Source organism: Ruditapes philippinarum, unplaced genomic scaffold (genome assembly GCF_026571515.1).
Source record: "Ruditapes philippinarum isolate M1 unplaced genomic scaffold, ASM2657151v2 ctg5202_1_1_1_1, whole genome shotgun sequence".
Lineage (NCBI taxonomy): Eukaryota > Metazoa > Mollusca > Bivalvia > Venerida > Veneridae > Ruditapes > Ruditapes philippinarum.
In genome coordinates, this window is record NW_026862558.1 from 29,909 (window position 1) to 51,493 (window position 21,585).

The window sequence follows — 21,585 nt, forward strand, 5'->3', positions numbered from 1 at the left end:
AACTTTTCCTAGTATTTACATAATTATATTTTTGCATTGAATTATTTCTCTAAAAAGCTTTTTAATTTTTTTTTTCAAAATAAATTGTTTTATCTAAAAAAGGGACCATCATGTCATTTTTAAAATATTACCTCAAATGTACTAATTAAGTGCTTATGCACCTGCTCTGTATTATATATCATCATTAACAAAGTCAAAATCTAAAAAAGATATAAGTAAGATTCAATAATATGTCACAAGGGCATCTATGAAATGTAAAAAGTACTTTTAATAAGTACATCCTAACAATGAAACATCATTGTACTGTATCGTCAATACGTATTGTATATCGTTGGTCTGTATCGCAATACGTATCGTATCGGAAATTTCTGATCAATACCCAGCCCTAGATGCTACGATGGTGAAAATACGTTAGTAAGATGATGAAACTGCTATGACAGTATGATGAAAACGCGATATTATTTTCACCATCATGTCAACGATTACCAATCATTGTATTTTCACCATCCTGCCGTCGTGTTTTCATCATCGCACCATTGCCACGGTGATAGGGCGTTTACCACAACTTTTCCGCGCAACATCAAAATATCATACTTCTGACCGTGACACAATATATTTCTGGATAAAATATTAATGGCGGGATAACCAAATTGCAGGTAATAGCTTACAAAACAACTTACTGCTGGACGTTGCAAAATTATTTCAATTGTTTAAGTACTCCATCGAATTTTTGAAACAATTTATCGTTAATCTAGCGCAGCAAAATTCACAAATAATTACATACTTCGAAGAAATAGTGTTTACAAAAGATCGTGTCTACCTCAACATGACTCGTACTTGTCACAAAAACATGTGTTAAAACGACGATGTATTTGTTCTATGACCTTACGAGCTCGTTAATACATTATGGTTAGACTTAAATTCAAGTTCCATACAAAATTGTGTGTTTCTATTGTAAATTTGAGGGGAATATAATTATGTTGTAAAAGGGCCTACTGACTCGAATATTGGAGCACCGTACAACACTGAATTTAAACATCGCATTCTTTTTCCGTTTGACCGATAAATACTGGAACCATTTTCATTTGCACCATACTTTATAAGTAACTGTTAATTGACCTGCTGTTATGTTATGTTGCTGTTATAATCAGATGTTATTTTATGGAAAATTTATAGTATAGGGGGTATATTTGGATATTATCATTAATATTGGTTATTTGATAGAATTTCAAGTTCCTGTGGTGGCCAGATAGCTCCGTGCTGGAAGTCCAACCTTTTAGAAGCACAGATACGAAGTGATGTGCGATATTTTACCGAGAGACACGACACGAAATTAAAAGCGAAAGTCCGCAGAACATGAAGTGAGGCACGATATTCTACTTTGGCATCTCGTGGTACGAAATACTTCGGCATTGCGAGATCTCGTGTTACAGTATCGTCCCTCGATTCGTGTCTCGTCGGAATTTCCCGTCTCGACCGATTCTGCGAGGCCGATATTCCATAATTATCACAAGCGCCAGGGACAAAAAACCAAAGATAATTAGATCTAACTTATTTATGTTTAATTCATTTACAGTTGTTTAGGCAGTAGCGGATAGCTAAGGAGATCGGCGCTGCTTAGGTCTTTAATAATAATAATAAGAAAATCAAATTGATACCTTTCAGTAGTCAAACTACTTCCCTGTTAAAACAGCTTTATTTTTATGCTCCCCGAAAAATTTCGGGGGAGCATATAGTCGGCGCCTTGTCCGTCTGTCCGTCCGTTGTCTTGTCCGGAGCATAACTTGAAAACCCTTGGAGATAATTTGTTGAAACTTCATACAGTGGTAGAGGGCATCCAGGGGGAGTGCAGTGTCAAAGAACCATAACTCTATTTTGCCCGGTTTTTGAATTATCTCCCCTTATAGAACAAGAACCGGTTGAACTGGGTGATGCTCCCCGAGAAGGTTCTGGACACAGGAAAGTATAAAAAAAATGAACTAAGGGCAAAAACTTAAAATTTAGGCAAAGCAGAGTTATGTTTTTTTGCACTGCACTTCTATTCAATGAGATCTATCTATCTAAAAAGTTTCCTGATGATATCAGAGTTATGTCCAGGGTAAAAGTCAAAGTGTAAAAATGAACAAAGGGCAATAACTCCAAAATTAGACCAGGCTTTGTTTAGGTTCTTTAAGCATTGCAGTTCTATCAAAATATATCTAGCTACCTACAAAGTTTCATGTTGATATCTCTAATAGTTTTAAAGTAATGTCCAGGTCAAAAGTCAAAAAGTAAAAATAAACAAAGGGCAATTACTTCAAAATAAGGCAAGGCAGAGTAATGATTCTTAAGCACTGCACTTTCACCCAATGAGACCTATCTATCTACAAAGATTCATGTTGATATCTCTTATAATTTTAGAGTAATGTCCCAGACAAAGTTCAAAGTTTCAAAATGAACAAAGGGCAATAACTCCAAAAGTAGGCAAGACAGTGTTACAGTTCTTGTGCACTGCAAACTTACTCAATGAGATCTATCTACCTACAAAGTTTCATGTTGATATCTCGTATACATTAAGAGTTATGTCCTGGAACAAGTTCAAAGTGTAAAAATAAACAAAGGGGGATAATTCAAAAATTAGGCAAGGCAGAGTTAAGGTTCTTGTTCACTGCACACCTACTCAATGAGATCTATCTACCTACAAAGTTTCATGTTGATACCTCTTTTACTTTTAGAGTTATGTCCAGGACAAAGTTCAAAGTGTAAAATAAACAAAGGGGGATAATTCAAAAATAAGACAAGGCAGAGTTACGGTTCTTGTGCACTGCACACCTACTCAATGAGATCTACCTACCTACAAAGTTTCATGTTGATACCTCTTATACTTTTAGAGTTATGTCCCGGACAAAGTTCAAAGTGTAAAATAAACAAAGGGGGATAATTCAAAAATCAGGCAAGGCAGAGTAACGGTTCTTGTGCAATGCACACCTACTCAATGAGATTTATCTACCTACAAAGTTTCATGTTGATACCTCTTATACTTTTAGAGTTATGTCCAGGACAAAGTTCAAAGTGTAAAATAAACAAAGGGAGATAATTCAAAAATTAGGCAAGGCAGAGTTACGGTTCTTGTGCACTGCACACCTACTCAATGAGATCTATCTACCTACAAAGTTTCATGTTGATACCTCTTATACTTTTAGAGTAATGTCCCCGGACAAAGTTCAAAGTGTAAAATAAACAAAGGGGGATAATTCACAAATTAGGCAAGGCAGAGTTACGGTTCTTGTGCACTGCACACCTACTCAATGAGATCTATCTACCTACAAAGTTTCATGTTGATACCTCTTATACTTTTAGAGTTATGTCCCGGACAAATTTTAAAGTGTAAAATAAACAAAGGGGGGTAATTCAAAAATTAGGCAAGGCAGAGTTACGGTTCTTGTGCACTGCACACCTACTCAATGAGATCTATCTACCTACAAAGTTTCATGTTGATACCTCTTGTTGTTTCAAAGTTATGTCCCGGACAAGAAAAGGGGACGGACGGACGGACGGAAAGACGGACGGACGGAAGGACGGACGGACGGACAAGGCGGCGACTATATGCTCCCCCGAAATTTTTTCGGGGAGCATAAAAATCTTGTCCGGGGCATAACTCTAAAACTATAAGAGATATCAACATGAAACTTTGTAGGTGAATAGATCTCAATGCATAGATGTGCAGTGCATAAGAACAATAACTCTTTTTGTCCTAATTTTGGAGTTATTGCCCTTTGTTTATTTTAATACTTTGAACTTGAACTTTGTCCGGAACATAACTTGAAAACCCTTGGAGATAATTTGTTGAAACTTCATACAGTGGTAGAGGGCATCGAGGGGGAGTGCAGTGTCAAAGAACCATAACTCTATTTTGCCTGGTTTTTGAATTATCTCCCCTTATAGAAAAATCTTGTCCGGGGCATAACTCTAAAACTATAAGAGATATCAACATGAAACTTTGTAGGTGAATAGATCTCAATGCATAGATGTGCAGTGCATAAGAACAATAACTCTTTTTGTCCTAATTTTGGAGTTATTGCCCTTTGTTTATTTTAATACTTTGAACTTGAACTTTGTCCGGAACATAACTTGAAAACCCTTGGAGATAATTTGTTGAAACTTCATACAGTGGTAGAGGGCATCGAGGGGGAGTGCAGTGTCAAAGAACCATAACTCTATTTTGCCTGGTTTTTGAATTATCTCCCCTTATAGAAAAATCTTGTCCGGGGCATAACTCTAAAACTATAAGAGATATCAACATGAAACATTGTAGGTAGATAGATGTCATTGAGTAGAAGTGCAATGCAAAAAAAATCATAACTCTGTTAAGCCTCATTTTTGATTTATCTCCCCTTTTAGAAAAATCTTGTACTGGACATAGCTGTAAAACTATAAGAGATATCAACATGAAACTTTGTAGGTAGATGTATCTCAATGGGTAGATGTGCAGTGCATGAGAATCATTACTCTGCCTTGCCTAATTTTGGAGTTATTGACATTTGTTTATTTTTACTTTTTGAAGCTTTCCGGAACATAACTCAGAAACTATAAGAGATATCAACAAGAAACTTTGTAAGTTGATAGATAACAGTGATTAGAAGTGCAGTGGAAAGAACAGTAACTCTGCCTTTCCTAATTTTGGAATTATTGCACTTTGAACTTTTTCCACGGACATAACTCTGAAACTACAAGAGGTGTACTTTCCTGTGTCCAAAACCTATTCGGGGAGCATCACCCGGCTCAAACCGGGCTCTTGTTCAGCTATAAAATTGACTTTACATGCTGTATTCTTATTTTATGTTCGGCATGTATTTCAGTTAGTACCGGATAGCTTTGGGGAGTATGGGATAGGTAGGTGAAGGTCAATGAGGGGACATCTCAAAACGTTCTAAATTTAGTATTTATAAAGTACATGTCACAGGAACATGTTCTGGAGTTATTGGAATGAAAAATATTACATTTGGTGGTAATCTTTCAAACTTTTCTACATGTAAACAGATATGTATTATATGACACATAATATCATTTTACAACAATGTTTATTCAGATCAATGATTGGCATTTTCACTTAAAACAAATCACAGAGAAATCAAATAGAATCATATCACATTAGTATAATTATCAGTTCTGGACTTTTATGTCCATGACACTTCCTTCTGACATATTGGAAAGTGTGTCAGATAACATATGAACAGTTTCATCCAAATTATTAACAATAAGAGTATAAAAACAAGGTATAACAACGCCGCCACCTTTTTCATTTGAAGCTGGCCAAGGTGGAAAACTTGGAACTGGTTCACCTGTTGCAGTGGCAAAGATTTTTCCACCACTGTCAAGCACATTGCGAAAGCAACTTGCTAAAATCTTTGGTACATGGCCAATAGGTAGTCCTGCAATATCGGACAACATCAAGTTTCTTTGTTTATCTGTAACCAAATTGTATAAATGTTTGTCAAATGATGTTAATTCTGGCATCCACACTAGACAGGCATCTATGTCTGAAATATTAGTGTATTCCCTGTCAACAATTAATCTAGTCTGTGGTTCAGTGAGAGGAGGCCTTATCTTAAAAGCATGGTATCCTTTAATGACAGAATGTTCTAAAGTTATAATTGCCTGGTTACTGTCATGGATAATGGAACTTGTTGATGGCCCTGGTTCAGTTGTTGATACCTGAAAGAACAAATAAAATAAGTTAAATGCATGTAGAAAGTTCTGTAAAAATTAACTTCAATATGATATTCTAAGGCTTTTCTGTTTTGTAAGAATAATTTATCAAATATTTTAAACAGCTATAACATGAATGATTAATTTCTCATATATTTTAAACAACTATAACATGAAAGATTAACTTAACTATAACATGAAAGATTAACTTCTCATATATTTTAAACAACTATATCATGAAAGATTAGTTTCTCATATATTTTAAACACTGATCTATAATTTTCATATTTATTAATATTAGTTATTTCTTATATATGTATCAATAAGAATATATAACATTTTAAATAATGTACATACTTTCTGAAATTTACATAAAGGATATAAATTTAAGCATTAATGATACAAAGCTATCCCTGGTTTGTCACCTTAAAAATTTCTATATAGTATAAAACTGCTGCTTAAAGCTTTAATATAAACATACCATCATGACAATAGTATGGTTCTTCCTGTTCTTCTGGTACCGTGATTGAGCTACAATCGGAATGAACCCATGATTTGCACTTATCACACTCTACCCACAGCTGTCCCAGACCTAGTGATTCCTCATCATTCCAATATACTTTACAAATCATACATTGTGCACTCTCTTCATCAGTATAGTCATTTCTCACAGTCTTCTTTTTCATTTTAGTCTGCCTAGCAGATTTCTTTTTTCCTTTGCTAAAAACATCAGCATTTGTCTTGGCCTTTTTTTCATCCAACTTGCGCTGCTTTTCTTTATCTTGGATATACTTTCGTTTAGCTTTTTTCTCTCTTTCACTGAACTTCTTTATTTGACTAAGTTCTTTCAGTGACATTTTTCTCATTGACTCTGGTGATGTTAGGTTGTCAGGTAATGTATCTGTCTGTGATTTTCTCTTTACTTTTGTTGTTTCATCTACGGGATACACCAAAGATTCACTGAGTGCTGTGGAAATTGAAGCTTGCTTAGAATTGCTGCTGTCACATGACCCAGTGGCTGCTAACCAATGTACTGAAGCTGCTTCAGCCAATAGTTCTAGTGATGAAACATTATCATTTCTGTCAGCCTCCAGATTCTGACTTTCAGTAAAGGTTGATGTAGATTTTTTAGACTTCCCAGTTGTAGTCATCACCAATCGCTTATAGACATCAAAACAAGGTGAATTACCTTCTATATCATAACCATCCTCAATACGTTTGATGTACTTCTGTTTAACAGGAGTTGTGAGTGCACTGTCAAGAGCCTTGAGTGCTAAAATTGCACCATTGTCCTGAGAAGAACTAGGATTTGGACAATCGTTTGCCATATTTTCTTCAGGTTCTGGTTGTGAACTACTGTAAGTTATTCCAGGTTTCAACATCTCCTTTGTTATCACTGTTCCATCTACTGGATAGATCCCCGAAGCTTTGAAAGCATTTATTACTGTTAAAGGTTTATAGAATAATAGAAAAGCATCTTTAAGTTTTGCTGCAAAGTTTTCTTTACCTATCAGATTTCCTGGATTTGCACGGTTATGCTGCCGTACCACTTGATGCCATCTCTGCTTGAGAGGTCCAAACACACCCTTATCAAGAGGCTGCATCAGATGAGTAGCATTTGGTACTAATCTATAAAGCTCTATTCCATTACCTTTAGCATATTAAAACACTGACATGCTGATATGGCTACTTACACTATCTACAAGTAGTATCACTGGTCTTTCCTTGACAGCATGGTTGTTAAAATGTTCAAGAAAATGTTTAAAAGTTGGTGCATCCATCCAACCTTTCTTAGTGTAGGCTATTTCACTGCCTTCTACTGACCCTGTTAGTGGATTATAACCCCTGGGTTTTGGCTCGGGATATATCAGAAAAGGTGGAAGCATAACTCCATCAGCTGCTGCGCAATACATCACTGTAAAGCGCTGTTTACTTCGACCAGCCACATGGGGAATTTGAGAACTGCCAGCACCTGTGATTTTTGGCCCAATGACACGTCCTGCAACGCTTCCCATGGAAAATCCACTCTCATCTGCATTATAGATCCTAGTAGAAAAATGGAAGATTTGTCTAAGATGAATAGCATGTCTGAAAAAATCAATGAAATGGACAAAAAATTGCTTCTGTTAGAAAAACAAGACAGAAAATATAACCTGCTTTTTTATGGTTTCCCTGAGGAACAAAATGAAAACATTGAAAGAAAAATGAAGTCCTTTTTTATACACAAACTAGAACTTGAAGAAGGCACTGTACAAAATATGTCCTTCACACACCTACACAGGGTCCCAACTGAAGGAAATGGTCCAAACCCAATCATTGTGAGATTTTTGTCCTTTGGTGATAGGGACCTGGTCCTCTCAAAGTCTTTACTTCCTGTGCTGAGGCAGGAAAGGAAAAGAATCCTTACAGACCTACCTGTTATAATGAAGAGAGAAAGGGGAAGACTTGCAAAAATTGCTTATACCATAAGACAAAGAGAAAAACTGAAAACAAGAATACAAGAAAGAGGCTTGGATGTCTATCTGCAAGTTAGAAAAGGAAAAGAGGACATGTGGGTAACAAGAAAAGTCTAATACAAATAAATCAAATGAAGAACAGTGTACAGTGTCTATGTGTAATCAAATATGGATAAAAACAGCAATTCATAAATAGTAATAAAGTAAAATCAATAAATAACATTGTTTGTTATAGTACAACAATATAACGTTTCATGGTGGTCCAGTAACCTACCATACAATTATTTGATCAGTAATTAATTTTTTTTTAAATATTCAGAAAATTTGTTTGTTTGATTTACATTTCCAGGAAATCATTATAGACAATATAAATAGAGTCATTACTGGATAATATCCATGCATCATCTGTAGATACATATATGTGCGTGTGTAAATTTATTTTTATTGCAAGATAGATTTATCTAAATATACATGTATATTTTTCCAACACAGTACCTTATCTAGGTGATAACTAATCTAGGATCTATACGTTTATAAAAAAAAAACTGTAAAATTATAAAACAGAGTGTTAAAAAGTAAATACCTTTATTGTCCTTGCAAATTTATTCCACGTTTAAATTAAATACCATCTAAAATTTTCTTCTTTTTAATTTGCAATATCATTATGTGTTATACATCTATTAATATTCTCCTCATGTATAGCACACTAGTGTTTATAAACACACACACAAGATACATGTAATGTATGGTAAATCAGCTGTTTACCTCCACGTGGTATCTATTTTTATCGGAGAGAAAAACCAAAATTTTACATAATATAGTCTATATTTAGAAAGTTATTTATATCGTGTGTATAGTGCATAGGTACTCGTATTGTGATTTATAATGTTAGATAATATTGTTTACGCACATGTAAGTTTAAATGACAGCATGTATGTGAAATTTGTTTACAATGTTTTATACATGTACATTGTTTTTTGACGTTTTAAAGTGGTCTTTGTAGTATTTTGGTATTTTTCGGGTGTTTTTTTTTGTTTGTTTTTTCTGTTTGTTTTGATTTTTGTACATGTATGTGAAATGATATTTGTAGTTATGTTTGTTATGTCAATTCGTTTGTTTGTTTGTAAGTTTGTATAAAGATCGTTTTTAAATGAAACTTGAAACTATTTTCTCCGTCATCTCAATAATCTAATAAGAAATGCCGCCTAGTAATAGTTTATACAACGGCCGTCAAATTTTAAGTTACTTATTCTTTTTAGGTTGTTTAATAGAAAATTGTGTTTTTCTTTTACCCAATAGGTGATGATTTAACCATATACTCTCAAAATTGTCAAGGGCTGGGAAATACTCAAAAACGTCGCGATATTTTTCATTATCTTAGGAAAAAAGATTATAATATTATATGTCTGCAGGATGTTCACATTGAAGAAAAGTTATGTTCCTTTGTTAAAAATGAATGGGGATATGATGCCTATTTTAGCCCATATAAACGTAATAGTAGAGGGGTAATGGTTTTGTTTAGAAATAATTTTGAGCAAAAAGTAGAAAATGTATACAGTGACGAAAATGGAAATTATCTTATTCTTGATATGTTAATGCCGAACTTCAGACTTACTCTCGTTAATTTATATGGTCCAAATGATGATAAACCGGCTTTTTTTGAAAATATTAAACAAAAAATATTTGAAATTGGTAATGATAATGTGATAATTTGCGGAGATTGGAATCTTGTTATTAATCCCTCAGTAGATTATGAAAATTACACAAATATTAATAACCCTCGAGCAAGACAAAGTATTTTAGAACTTATAAACACTTACAATTATGTAGACGTCTGGCGTGTTTTAAATGGCAATAAAAGAGAATATACTTGGAAAAGAAAAAATCCTACAAGAAAGCAATCACGGTTAGATTTTTTTCTTGTAAATGAGGATATGATGAATTATGTAACTAATTGTAAAATAACTACAGGGTATAGAACAGATCATTCAGGTGTTTTGTTAAGAATTAAATTATTTGAAAATGAAAGGGGAAAAGGCTATTGGAAATTTAATTGCTCTCTTTTGACCGAAAACTCATATATTGATCTAGTTAAGAATACATTACATAATCTAGTGGATTTACATAAAACAGAAAATAACACTGAAGATAACTATACAGATCCAGATTTAGATATTAACCCCCAACTTTTTCTTGAAACATTTTTAGTTGTTCTTAGAGGCGAAACAATAAAATATAGTGCAGAAAGAAAAAAACGATTAGAAAAACTAGAAAAAGATTTAGAAATAAATATTCAAGCATTAGAAAAACAAATATCCGAAAATCTCAATTCTTCGAGTGAGGAAACCTGGGCGGCACTAAATGAAAAGAAATCTCAGTTAGAAACGTTACGGAAATCAAAGTTAGAAGGAGTGATGTTAAGATCGAAATGCCGGTACGAAAATTTAGGAGAAAAACCTAGCAGTTATTTTTTAAATCTTGAAAACAGAAATTTTACAAATAAATTAATAACAAAACTGGTTATGGAAAATAATGAAGAAATAAGAAATACGAAAGATATACTAAATTTTCAAAAAGATTATTACGAAAAATTATATACAGAAAATTCAAATATAGATGAAACTCCTATAAAAGACATTATAGGGGAAAATGAAAATAAGTTAAGTGAACTTGATTCTCAAATGTTAGAGGGCGAATTGACAATTGATGAGTTAAATATTGCTTTAAACAGCATGAAAAATGGTAAAAGCCCAGGTTTAGATGGCTTTACAGTTGAATTTTTTAAATTTTTCTGGAAAGATCTCTCAATTTTTGTTTTAAAAGCTCTTAACTTTGGCTACTTTAATGATAGTTTATCCGTCACTCAGAAACAAGGTGTTATAACGTGTCTGCCTAAACCGAATAAAAGTAGATTTTTTATGAAGAATTGGCGCCCAATAACACTTTTAAATGTAATTTATAAAATGGCTTCTGCTGCTATAGCAAACAGACTGAAAAGAGTTTTAAACAACATTATTTGCCAAGATCAAAAAGGTTTTATCTCAGGAAGGTGTATTAGTGAAAATATCAGATTGATATATGATATTCTTTTTGAAACCAAACAAAACGATATACCAGGTCTTTTACTATCTATAGATTTTCAGCAAGCATTCGATTCAGTTTCTTGGAAATTTATTCAGAAAACTTTAGATTATTTTAATGTTGGTCCCTCTTTCAAAAAATGGATAAATCTATTCCAAAATGGGTCAGAAACCTGTATCATACAAAATGGTCATTTATCAGATTTCTTTAAAGTTAAGCGTGGCTGTAGACAGGGAGATCCAATTTCACCTTATATCTTTATCTTATGTGCGGAAGTTTTGGGTTCAATGATTAGGAAAAATAATAATATTACTGGAATATCGATTGATAATAAAGAATATAAGTTAAGTCAGTATGCAGATGACACACAGTTGTTTTTAGATGGAACTGAGAAATCATTACAACATTGCCTAAACACGCTTGATAAATTTTATGCTATTTCTGGTTTAAAGATAAATACCGAAAAAACAAGGGCATTTTGGATAGGGTCAAGAAGAAATTCAAATACTAAATTATGTCAACAGCTTGATTTAGACTGGTCTAAATCTCCAATAAAAATATTAGGAGTAATATTTTCCGCAGACGTTGAGGACATTTGGGACTTAAACGGGCATGAAATTATTAATAAATGTGAAAAATTAATTAATGTATGGTCTAAGCGTAATTTAACTCTTTTTGGAAGAGTCACAATTATAAAATCTTTGATTATTTCAAAATTTGTACATTTGTTTATGTCATTGCCAAATCCCTCAGAAGATTTCATTAAACAAATAGAAAGATTATTATATCGGTTTTTATGGAAAAAAGGTCCAGATAAAATTAAAAGATCAGTTATAGATAAAAATATAGAAGCAGGTGGTATTAAAATGGTAAATGTTAGAGCCTTTATGAACAGTTTAAAGTTAGGTTGGATTAAACGTCTATTGAACGAAAATGGCGAATCTTGGGTTACCCTGTCTCGTTTAAATATAACCAAAGTGGTAAAACTTGGTCCTGGTTATGCATCAGTTATATCTGAAGAACTTTCAAATATTTTCTGGAAACAAGTGTTGAAAACATGGACTAACTTTTGCAAAAAAGTGAGCATTGAAAGTATCGAAGATATATTATATTCACCATTATGGTTTAACACTAGATTCCGTAACACTAATTTACATTTTAACAATTGGATACATCATAATATAATATCTATTATTGATTTATACGACAATGACGGCAATATTTACAGTATTCAAAAATTGAAAGATATATATAAGATAAGAGGTACATTTTTAGATATTCAACAAGTCATTGAGTCCATCCCTTTTTTATGGAGAGAAAAGATTAGGAACAGTAGAGATGAAGTATTTTTATACAAGCAAAACATTTCGTTAAATCCCTATCTTAAATGTGTTATACATAATAGTAAAGGTTGCAGATTATTTTATGATATCCTTATTGACGCTGACAATCTAGTTGTTCCTAACAAATGGGTAAATTCTGTAGGACCTATATCACAGAAGGAGTTTTTAGATTATTGTACAAGTTTAAATACTGTGAAAGAGATAAAATTGAAAGATTTTCAGTATAAGATTAATCAAAAAATTCTTGTGACAAATACATTTTTACATCGAATAGATATTAGAGATAATGATTTATGTTCATATTGTAACATTGATAGAGAAACGATTGAACATTTATTCTATCAATGCCCGTATACCAATACGTTTCTTTTAGAATTGAAAGACTGGCTTAGAGATAAGTGTTTTGTCGAATTTGATATTTCAGACATGAAAGGCATACTGTTCTCGTATTATGGAAAACATTCTATTTTGAATTTTGTAACATTATTAGCAAAATACTATGTTTATAAAACAAAATTCAGAGAAAATTGTCAAAATTACTTGAATATAAATATGTTTTTAATATACTTAAAAAGAAAATTAAAAAATCAAGAATATATAGCTTTTTTAAATGGAGATGTGATTTCTTTTAATAAATTGTGGCAAAATTTTATTCAAATACTATCCCTTGATGATGAGTAACCTTATATTTTATATCAGAATACTGATAAGGAAATTATAACAACATAAAAGATTTTTAAAATATAATCAGACAACCTAAATAAGAAACATACATACAGGCCTATATACGAACAACGTTGTTTTCTTTTATTTGTATTTTTTGTTGGTTTTTTTGTTGTTGTTTGTTTTCAATCGATGTGAATTTATATTAATATATTAATATATATCTTTTATCATATGCATTGTATAAGTAAGAAACAATACTTGAGTGTACATGATTATATATATTATATCTACTAATCTTGTTGCATTATTATGTAGCATGTCATAATTCCATAGCCCATGAAGTCTTATAATTTAAAATTTACATAATTATGTTGTCCTTGTCATATGTGTATATATTTATATATATTTTTTTTGTTAGAAAACTTGTAAGGTGAAATAGCGGATGGATCCCCGACCCTATTTTACCCATGACGGGGACAATAAACGAAGTTACCTGTTGGGCTTCAAAAAAAAAAAAAAAAAAAAAAAAAAAGATCCTAGAGGGTTTTTCAAGCATATCTCTAGATTTGAGGAAGTCTGTGAACTTATTGTACCATTTATCAGTTTGATCTTTGGTTAATTTAGCTCTGCTGCTTTCAAGAGGTGTCTCATTCCTAAGTTGAACTATGTGTTTATTTCTTTCAAGAAAGGCATAATACCAGTCATATCCGGGTCTTCCACCTGTAAATGGAGTTTCTCTTTTCTCCTTCTGAACAATCTCTTGTATGAAATTAAGAAATTCATATGGTTTAAGTCCCATACCCCTTTCTGCCATTTCCTTAAGCCAGTTGGCCATAGCCTCTTCTTCAGATTTATTGAAAACTGGATTAGGTCCCTTTCTTTTATCTACATCTACTTCACCTGACCATCGTCTATATAAATAACCATATGACAAGTTATACTGCTCTGCAGCTTTTTTTATAGATACCTTTTCCGTTTCAATTGTGAGTAATGCCCTTCGTGCCCTTGAAGGTTTTCCAGGTGAAAAGTATTTCTTCTTTATACCTCTGGCTCTTTTGACACATGGACTTTCAGTTGATGTTATCTTCTTACGGGGTTTACCCATTATTGGATTTCTAAAATGAAATAAAAAAAATAAATAAAAATTTATGTTATAAAACTATTGGTAGTATAATCATAGCTTTTTTAAAATAATTTACTATAATTATGGACCAACTATTACATGTAGCACTTGTGTCATAAGTTGTTGACCAGCTATTTATTCATTTACTTGTAATAACTTTATTTATTTAAAAATATTTTTTTTATTTATTTATTCATTTACTTGTAAATAATTAATTTTATAATTTATTTTTAATATCACATTAGAAAAGGAATGATAACTACAATCATGGAGCTAAATATATAGTTAAAAGAAGAGTTAATAATGATGGGATCTTTAAAGTATCAATATTACTGAGTTACAATTATAAAAAGATATCATATATAATATTATAACATTAAAACTGGGATATTGTCATCAAAATGTACTTTTAATCCACTTATGACAGCGATTTGACAGATAAAGTAAATTTTGAGACCACCCCCTAATTCGCATGTAAAATCCGTTACTGACAGAAACGCTTGCTGTTCATTTTCAATAATATTTAGTGGCAATACGTATTATATCTGCAAATGCTTTTCAAAAATTATAAACAAATGATTTTTACACCAAATCATGTCAGTATTTCATTACTTTACCTGTTGTTGATCAATAGTTTTCTGTTTATTTTTTTTGGAAGCGGTTAAAAACAGCGTGACGGTGACAACTTCCGGTTACCTCGTTCTGATTTGTGTAAGAAAAACTCGCTGTGCAATTTGAAATAAATAAAACAAAATTAACGATGGGTGGGGAATATATCACTCTTTTTTGTGTTATAATTGTTTTCTGTTGAAAAATGCATTTCTGGTAGAAGGGAGCAATGTTGCTGCCATGCTATCCGCTATACCCTAAAATCCGCTACTGCCTAAACAACTGTACCTCCATTGCTAAGCAGGAGGCCAAACGTCTTTATTTTTATTGTAGAGTCTACATCTGCTAATTAAAATCTAATGAACTATATTTTTTCCTGACAAAGCACGAAACATTTTATCTAAAGAAAGTAAATTTAGAATCTAGCTTTTTTTACAGAAATTTAAAACAAATAGAAATAAAAAATAAAATATTTAAGAATCTACTCCAACCTTTCTCTTCTATGTCAGAACGAAAAAGAACCCCGTTCTCAGCTTTTGGCTACGCTTTGACGAAATTTATAATGACGTCACAAGTACCATGTGGCCACCATGTGCGTAATTGAAATAAGGTCTGAAGATTTGTCACCCTTGGTGATAACTACTATCATTAAAGACACGCTTGAAATGACAGGAAATTTATCATGGCATTACCCGGATTATTTTAGGAACTCATACACGTTGTAATATGTACTTATCCGTGTGCACACGCAATAACTATCCGTTAAGAAAGTAATAGCTATCGCTGCACACGTAATAGTACTTGTATCGCGTGGCCACGTAATAGCTATCGCTTGCACAAGTAATAAATATGAAAATACTATGTTCCGTTTTTCTACCATGTTGTTGCTTAGACTATTTTTTAAATCATTTATAAAACTTACAGCATCCACAATCAATAACGATAAGAATGGATACTCTGTATATGTGTTTGGGCTCTGGCTACTGCACTAGAAGAAATTTTCATTGTGACATGCAGAAAAGGGATATTTTTTAGGTTAATATGTGACTCCTATGCAGAGGCAGGAAGTTTTTGTTTGGCCGAAAGTGACGTAAAACCGGTATTATAAATACAGAAAACACAAGACAATTGCTGATAGCCGGTATTCGGACGGCATTATTAGTCGCCGGTAGAAACCGGCGACTATATTTGTAACCGTTTAATATTATATCTATGGTAGGAGAAGGCCTTAAAATCTGAAAATAAAAGCAAATCAATTACAGAACAATTAAGGACCACAATTATAATAATCTTAAAAATTCAAACATAAAGTAAAATTGCTAAATAAAATGAATTATTCAAATATTGACATCTTAAGGTAGACCATGGGTAATGCATTACCTCCACTTTGAAGAGTATTCAAATAGGCTAAAATTGCTTGCAAACTACATTGAAATTGAGGGGCATGGGTTCAAACCCCAGATGGGCAACTGTTTTTATCTTTCTTTTATTTCTTTTTAACATTATTTATGTATCTCTCTGATCCCTTATGGAAGAATAAAGGGTTTGATTTAAATTATATAATTATTGTAGGTATTTATTTGCTAAATAATGCCAAAATTTATAGCAAGTATGATACCAGATATTTTCAAAGTTTAATAAAATAAAAACTACTCGGTAAAAGTATTTTATATTTCGCGTGATCAACCAATGTACCTTTAAGAAAATTTAGGCAAACTTTGAAAACAGCCCCTCATTATGGTAAATTTTAGAAATATTTTGAATAAGGCATTTTGATAGGGAAATGGTAAAATTAGTGTTTAAAGTGGGTGGGGTAGGGTAACATTTTTATACATATTAAGAACATTTTGTATAGAAACAAACATTTTGCTTGTGTAATTTGTTACCTGAATGTTATTATTTGTTTCTTTACAATTATTTTTATTATGATGATATTATATATTATTTAGAGTTTTCTCATATGTGAAAAAAAGCCTTTCTAATAGCAAAGTTTGAGTTCAGAAATATATCCATAACTCATAAACAGCACGGTAAATTTTATTTAAATTTTGCATACAGGTGACCTTTAAGGCATATAACTGTCCTATGTTGTCAATTTTACAGTTCCTTATGGTTCCCATTACCCATGGTCTACCTTAAAAAGGAACATTACAATTTTCATAAAATGAATTAATAATGTATCCCTTTGGACCAGTCATATTGAATTTAGGGATACTTTTACTTTTTTTCTAAGTGTCAAGCGTTGCTATTTTATGATTGATAAATCATGAATGATAATTGCAATGACACATTTAAATTAATGGTTGTTTATATCTTATGAGACCTATTATATTTCATTATTTTATCTAAATATAAACAGATTCTCCCTGTGCTTTTGTATGAATCACGTGACTACACGTTGTATGTTATTGTTATAAAATCTATTAATAGTAACATATTGCTGATAAGACTTGTGAATAGTTGGCAAAAGGGGGGGGGGGGGGGGCTGATAAGATGCAAATGTATAAATAATTAAAAAGTTATCTTTCATTAATCAGTTTCATATTTTATATAATTATACTCATAATTTACACATTAAAGAATCAGTTTTCAAAACCTTTTCATTTTTTCTTGGTAAAGGGTTAAACTTGGCCCTTTCTGTCAACATTCTATATCTTAGTTTAGGTTGAACATCACACAATAGAGGCACATTTATTGAAATAAATAGTGGTAATCGTCGTCTTCGTTTTATTCCATCGATTTCCGACGCGCAGGTTACCAAAAAGGTATGACGGTAGGGATCCAGAATCATATTACATGCATAAAGAAAACTAATAAAATATCTTTTTGTTGATATTTTATCGAACTGAAAGGCAATTAAACGTTAACTACGAGAATTACGTGGACTTTTGCTGTAACTCAAAAACTACTGAAAATAAAACAAACAAAATTAACATGAACAAAATGCAACTTTATTGCATTAGTACAAAAAATTTCAAAGTTGTCCGGCAACTGGATCAGTGTCTGTGGGCAGGGTAATGAGAAAAGGGGTAGAAGGTGCAGGGCAGTCCATTCCGACGTTACGACGTCATTCTGGTGGCGTCGCTAGTTTTATCACACACCCGTGCCGATTTTGCAACTCCGTAAATATGGTATGGCACGGCCGTGCATATATTTTGACGTGACGTCATTAGCGTTATGCTAACATAGTGTAAAGACGCGCTAAATGTTAGCGTTATACTATAGGAGCGTCAATGAAAAAATGACTCTTATTTCACTTTAAACGGTCTCTATTTTGGGTATGTGATAAATAGAATATTAAATTCGTGTAAGTTCATTACTGAATTTATTGTACTCGTTGAATAAATTAATATTATGCTCGCCAGAGGCTCGCATAATATAATTTTATTCAACTCGTGCAATAAATTCAGTATTGAACTTACACTTATTCAATATCCTCTATGTAATAAATGGGTGGCGTCAAATGTCAGTTTTTCTCAACATAGTCGCCGCCTAACTCAATACAACTATGGTGTCGATATATCCACTGGTCGTACACCGCCCTGTATAATCAAAGTGCTGCAGCACTGAATGCGACGGACATGCAACCGGATTTTTAGGAAAAAAAACACACAAAAGATATAACAGAGAAAATTTGTTCCATACAAGTTCGAGATTTGTAGAGCAATATATTTTATGTGTCCAATATCTGATATAAATCAGATTTTCTACTTATACAGAATGAAATTTATGCATAAAAACACTGGTCAAACTTGTAAATCAGTGTCCTTATCGATTTCTTCCAAGGAATGATATGTAAATAGAAAAAAACGGTCAACGAAATATTTCTAAAATAAAACCATGCAAATTAACTTCAAGCATAATACATTATACATGTGAGAATGTTATTTAGAATTGATCGTGTTATATCATAGTGGGCATATAGACAATAAAACATACATAGATGTAGAGGCCAGATCACATCGTTTTTATTTTAATTTAAATGTCAGTTAAGCTGTCCTTTTCAATTTCACACTAAATTCCATTTTCAACTTGTTTGCTTCTTACAATTGTAAGTATTGCATGTAAGCAAAGTAAGTATCCGCTGGTTTATTACATGTATAATGTGTACCCCCTAATCGCCTGCAGGTGAAGCAGAATCTATTTTTAGAATAGCGAATGTTAACTCGTATCGTGACCTAGAAAAATATGTAAACAAACCACAAGAATCGGAGGTAGACCTGATATTATAACTTCCTTCAATAAAGATTACCATGAAAGACTACATGGTAGTAAAGTGTTGAAAAAACTCTCTTGCTACATGCATTTTCAAAAATAGATATTTATACTAACCATTATACTGTATCTAATTTATTAATAACTGCTGAATATTCAGCTAAAACCGCGGTATGAGTCACGAAAATAGTTCTTCTTTTATTAATGCGCGAGTTATTCTAGAGACACGAAAAACTTTTGATTTGTTAATAATAATGTTTTGTATAATGTAGAAATATTAATTTCATACTAATAATTTCTTAGAACTCAGAGCTTACACCTTTATTATAGTATGATTTGCTGTCCTACTTTTTCGACAGCTGTAAATCGTTTCGGCAGTAATTTGCATATTGCGCAATAATACTACGGAACTACAACGTTTTTATCAATCAAATACGTTCATATTTTTACTTGGATAACTTAATTTGAAATTGAAAAGGCTAAATATGGAAGATTTTAAGATATCCCGACAAAGTATGTGAGTTTTAAAGGATCAAATTCATGTACTATTTCTGGGCTGTTATTCGGTTGAGGACACTTTGCGCGAGTGTAGCAGACGAAATCCCATGTGTAGATGACTTAGCTCTGAACGCGCCTGAGGGCGCGTCCGTCGCAATAATAAAGCGTACTATTAACTTTTGTTACGATAATAGTGTTAAAGACGACGGTGATAATGCTGACGCCGTATTATTATTATTATTATTATCATTATTATTATTTTTTTTATTATTATAATTATTATTATTTTTATTATTATAATTATTATTGTGGAGTTTATTTTGTACGCAAAGACAATGTGCGTTAATATGCGCACTGCTTACTATAGCAGTTTGATTTCACTTTCTTAAAAGCTGAAGCGGATAATTTGCGTTTAAAATAATAAATTGTGATAAGCTTAATTTTTAAAAATCATTTTTTTTAAACACAACATTATTGCTTACCCTTGAATAGTACTCAGCATTGACCTTGGTGTAACGCCTGTCCCGATTTATGACGTCCTTGACCTCCTTAATTGACGCCGCAGTCAACGTTGACTTTCTCCCACGACCCTTGTCGTCTTCAATGTCCTCTCGGCCGTCTCGAAAACGCTTATGCCACTTGAAAACGAGTGATCGACAAACAGGAGGTCTCACTTTTGCAGTCTCCAACATTTCCTGCGTCTGTGTTGGCGTCTTCCCAAGATTAACACAAAACTTGATGATTGTCCGATATTCCGCGTAATCCGTGGAAGTCATTTTTTGTTAAATATCCAAGAGCAACGGTTGTCAGTTGTCCGCTGGTAAACAATAACGGAAACAGATATGACGTCAAAATTTCAAACGAACGTTTATATGACGTCACTGCACATGCTTACGACGTCGCGCTATTTTTCACGTATAAATACGCAAGATATACGAAAGTAAAGACAACTTATTAATACAAAATATTGGACTGCCCCGCCATGCGCATACTGCGTTACTATAGCGACGTAAAATATCGAGAAGCAATGTTAGAAATTTAAAAATAATGGACATATTCATTAAGGATATGTTAAAGGTATTGTGTACAAATTTGCTTAAAAATGCAATAAAAAATAAAAAAGTTAGCAAAAGTCCACGTAATTCTGGGACACCCCTCGTATATCGTATGTAACGACAGGAATATTGATTTCAACTAATTTATATATTTTTTCGATAGCGCAGAAGAATATTTGTTTTATGCAGATACCAGTTTTACGGTAGAATCATATATATTTTCAAATATTCGATGACCATTAATTGTATCATAGTTTGGAGACCTTTCTGTTGAAAATGTGTCAGGGTTAAATAGTATACATATACATGCACAGTGCGTTAACTGGAGTGCGGGTATTAGTTACCCGCACTCCAAAGCATGCCCATTGATTGGCTCATTTTTGCTGGGGTTTACATATTGTGACGGCAGAGAAAGGGAAAGCGACAGAAATATCATATTCAGATGTTCCTTCATTGGTTCATTTTTGCCGGGGTTTCATATTGTCACAACAGGGAACGTGTTTTATTTTTGACTATGATACAAAAGAGAAAGAACACCAAAACACTCGACAATCTGATTAATACTCGGGGGCTACGCCCCCTCGTACAAATCAGATATCCTCGTGTTTCGGTGCTCTTTCTATTACTTATTTGGCGGTAATTATCGTATTCTGAAGTATACAATACGGATTTCGATGTCTGGTATAACGGTATATGTATAAGGTAGAATTACAAGTAGAATAACAAGAATATCACTCGCCTTACAAAATTAATCAAAATTATGAAGAAATGAAACACGATTTATTTACTTATGTTGAATATAACTAAAAGAAATAATAAAAAATAGTTTTCTGAAAACTGTAAAATTTTCA

General features: G+C 32.5%; 1 protein-coding gene across 2 annotated transcripts; it reads right to left on the minus strand.

Moving 5' to 3' along the window:
• Nucleotides 1–4,833: 4,833 nt before the first annotated feature.
• Nucleotides 4,834–15,248, minus strand: LOC132719424 (uncharacterized). 2 transcript variants are annotated; one of them, XM_060703188.1, is made up of 3 exons: nucleotides 14,975–15,248; nucleotides 14,202–14,349; nucleotides 4,834–5,694 (listed from the first exon to the last, which is right to left on the minus strand). In XM_060703188.1, exons 2-3 carry the CDS (start codon nucleotides 14,337–14,339, stop codon nucleotides 5,143–5,145), a joined length of 690 nt encoding a protein of 229 aa, XP_060559171.1. In that variant the 5' UTR covers nucleotides 14,340–14,349; nucleotides 14,975–15,248; the 3' UTR covers nucleotides 4,834–5,142. The 2 variants fall into 2 exon arrangements, with proteins under 2 accessions (XP_060559171.1, XP_060559172.1); XM_060703189.1 differs by lacking the exon at nucleotides 14,975–15,248 and having other exon boundaries at nucleotides 14,202–14,830.
• Nucleotides 15,249–21,585: the final 6,337 nt, after the last annotated feature.

What these genes read in the sequence shown, in the direction of transcription:
- LOC132719424 (XM_060703188.1), bottom strand. Translation starts at nt 14,339, where the DNA reads ATGGGTAAACCCCGTAAGAAGATAACATCAACTGAAAGTCCATGTGTC. An exon ending in TCACAATTGAAACGGAAAAG is followed by an intron (nt 5,695 to 14,201) that starts GTATCTATAAAA and finishes TTGTTCTTTCAG; the next exon opens with GTATCAACAACTGAACCAGG.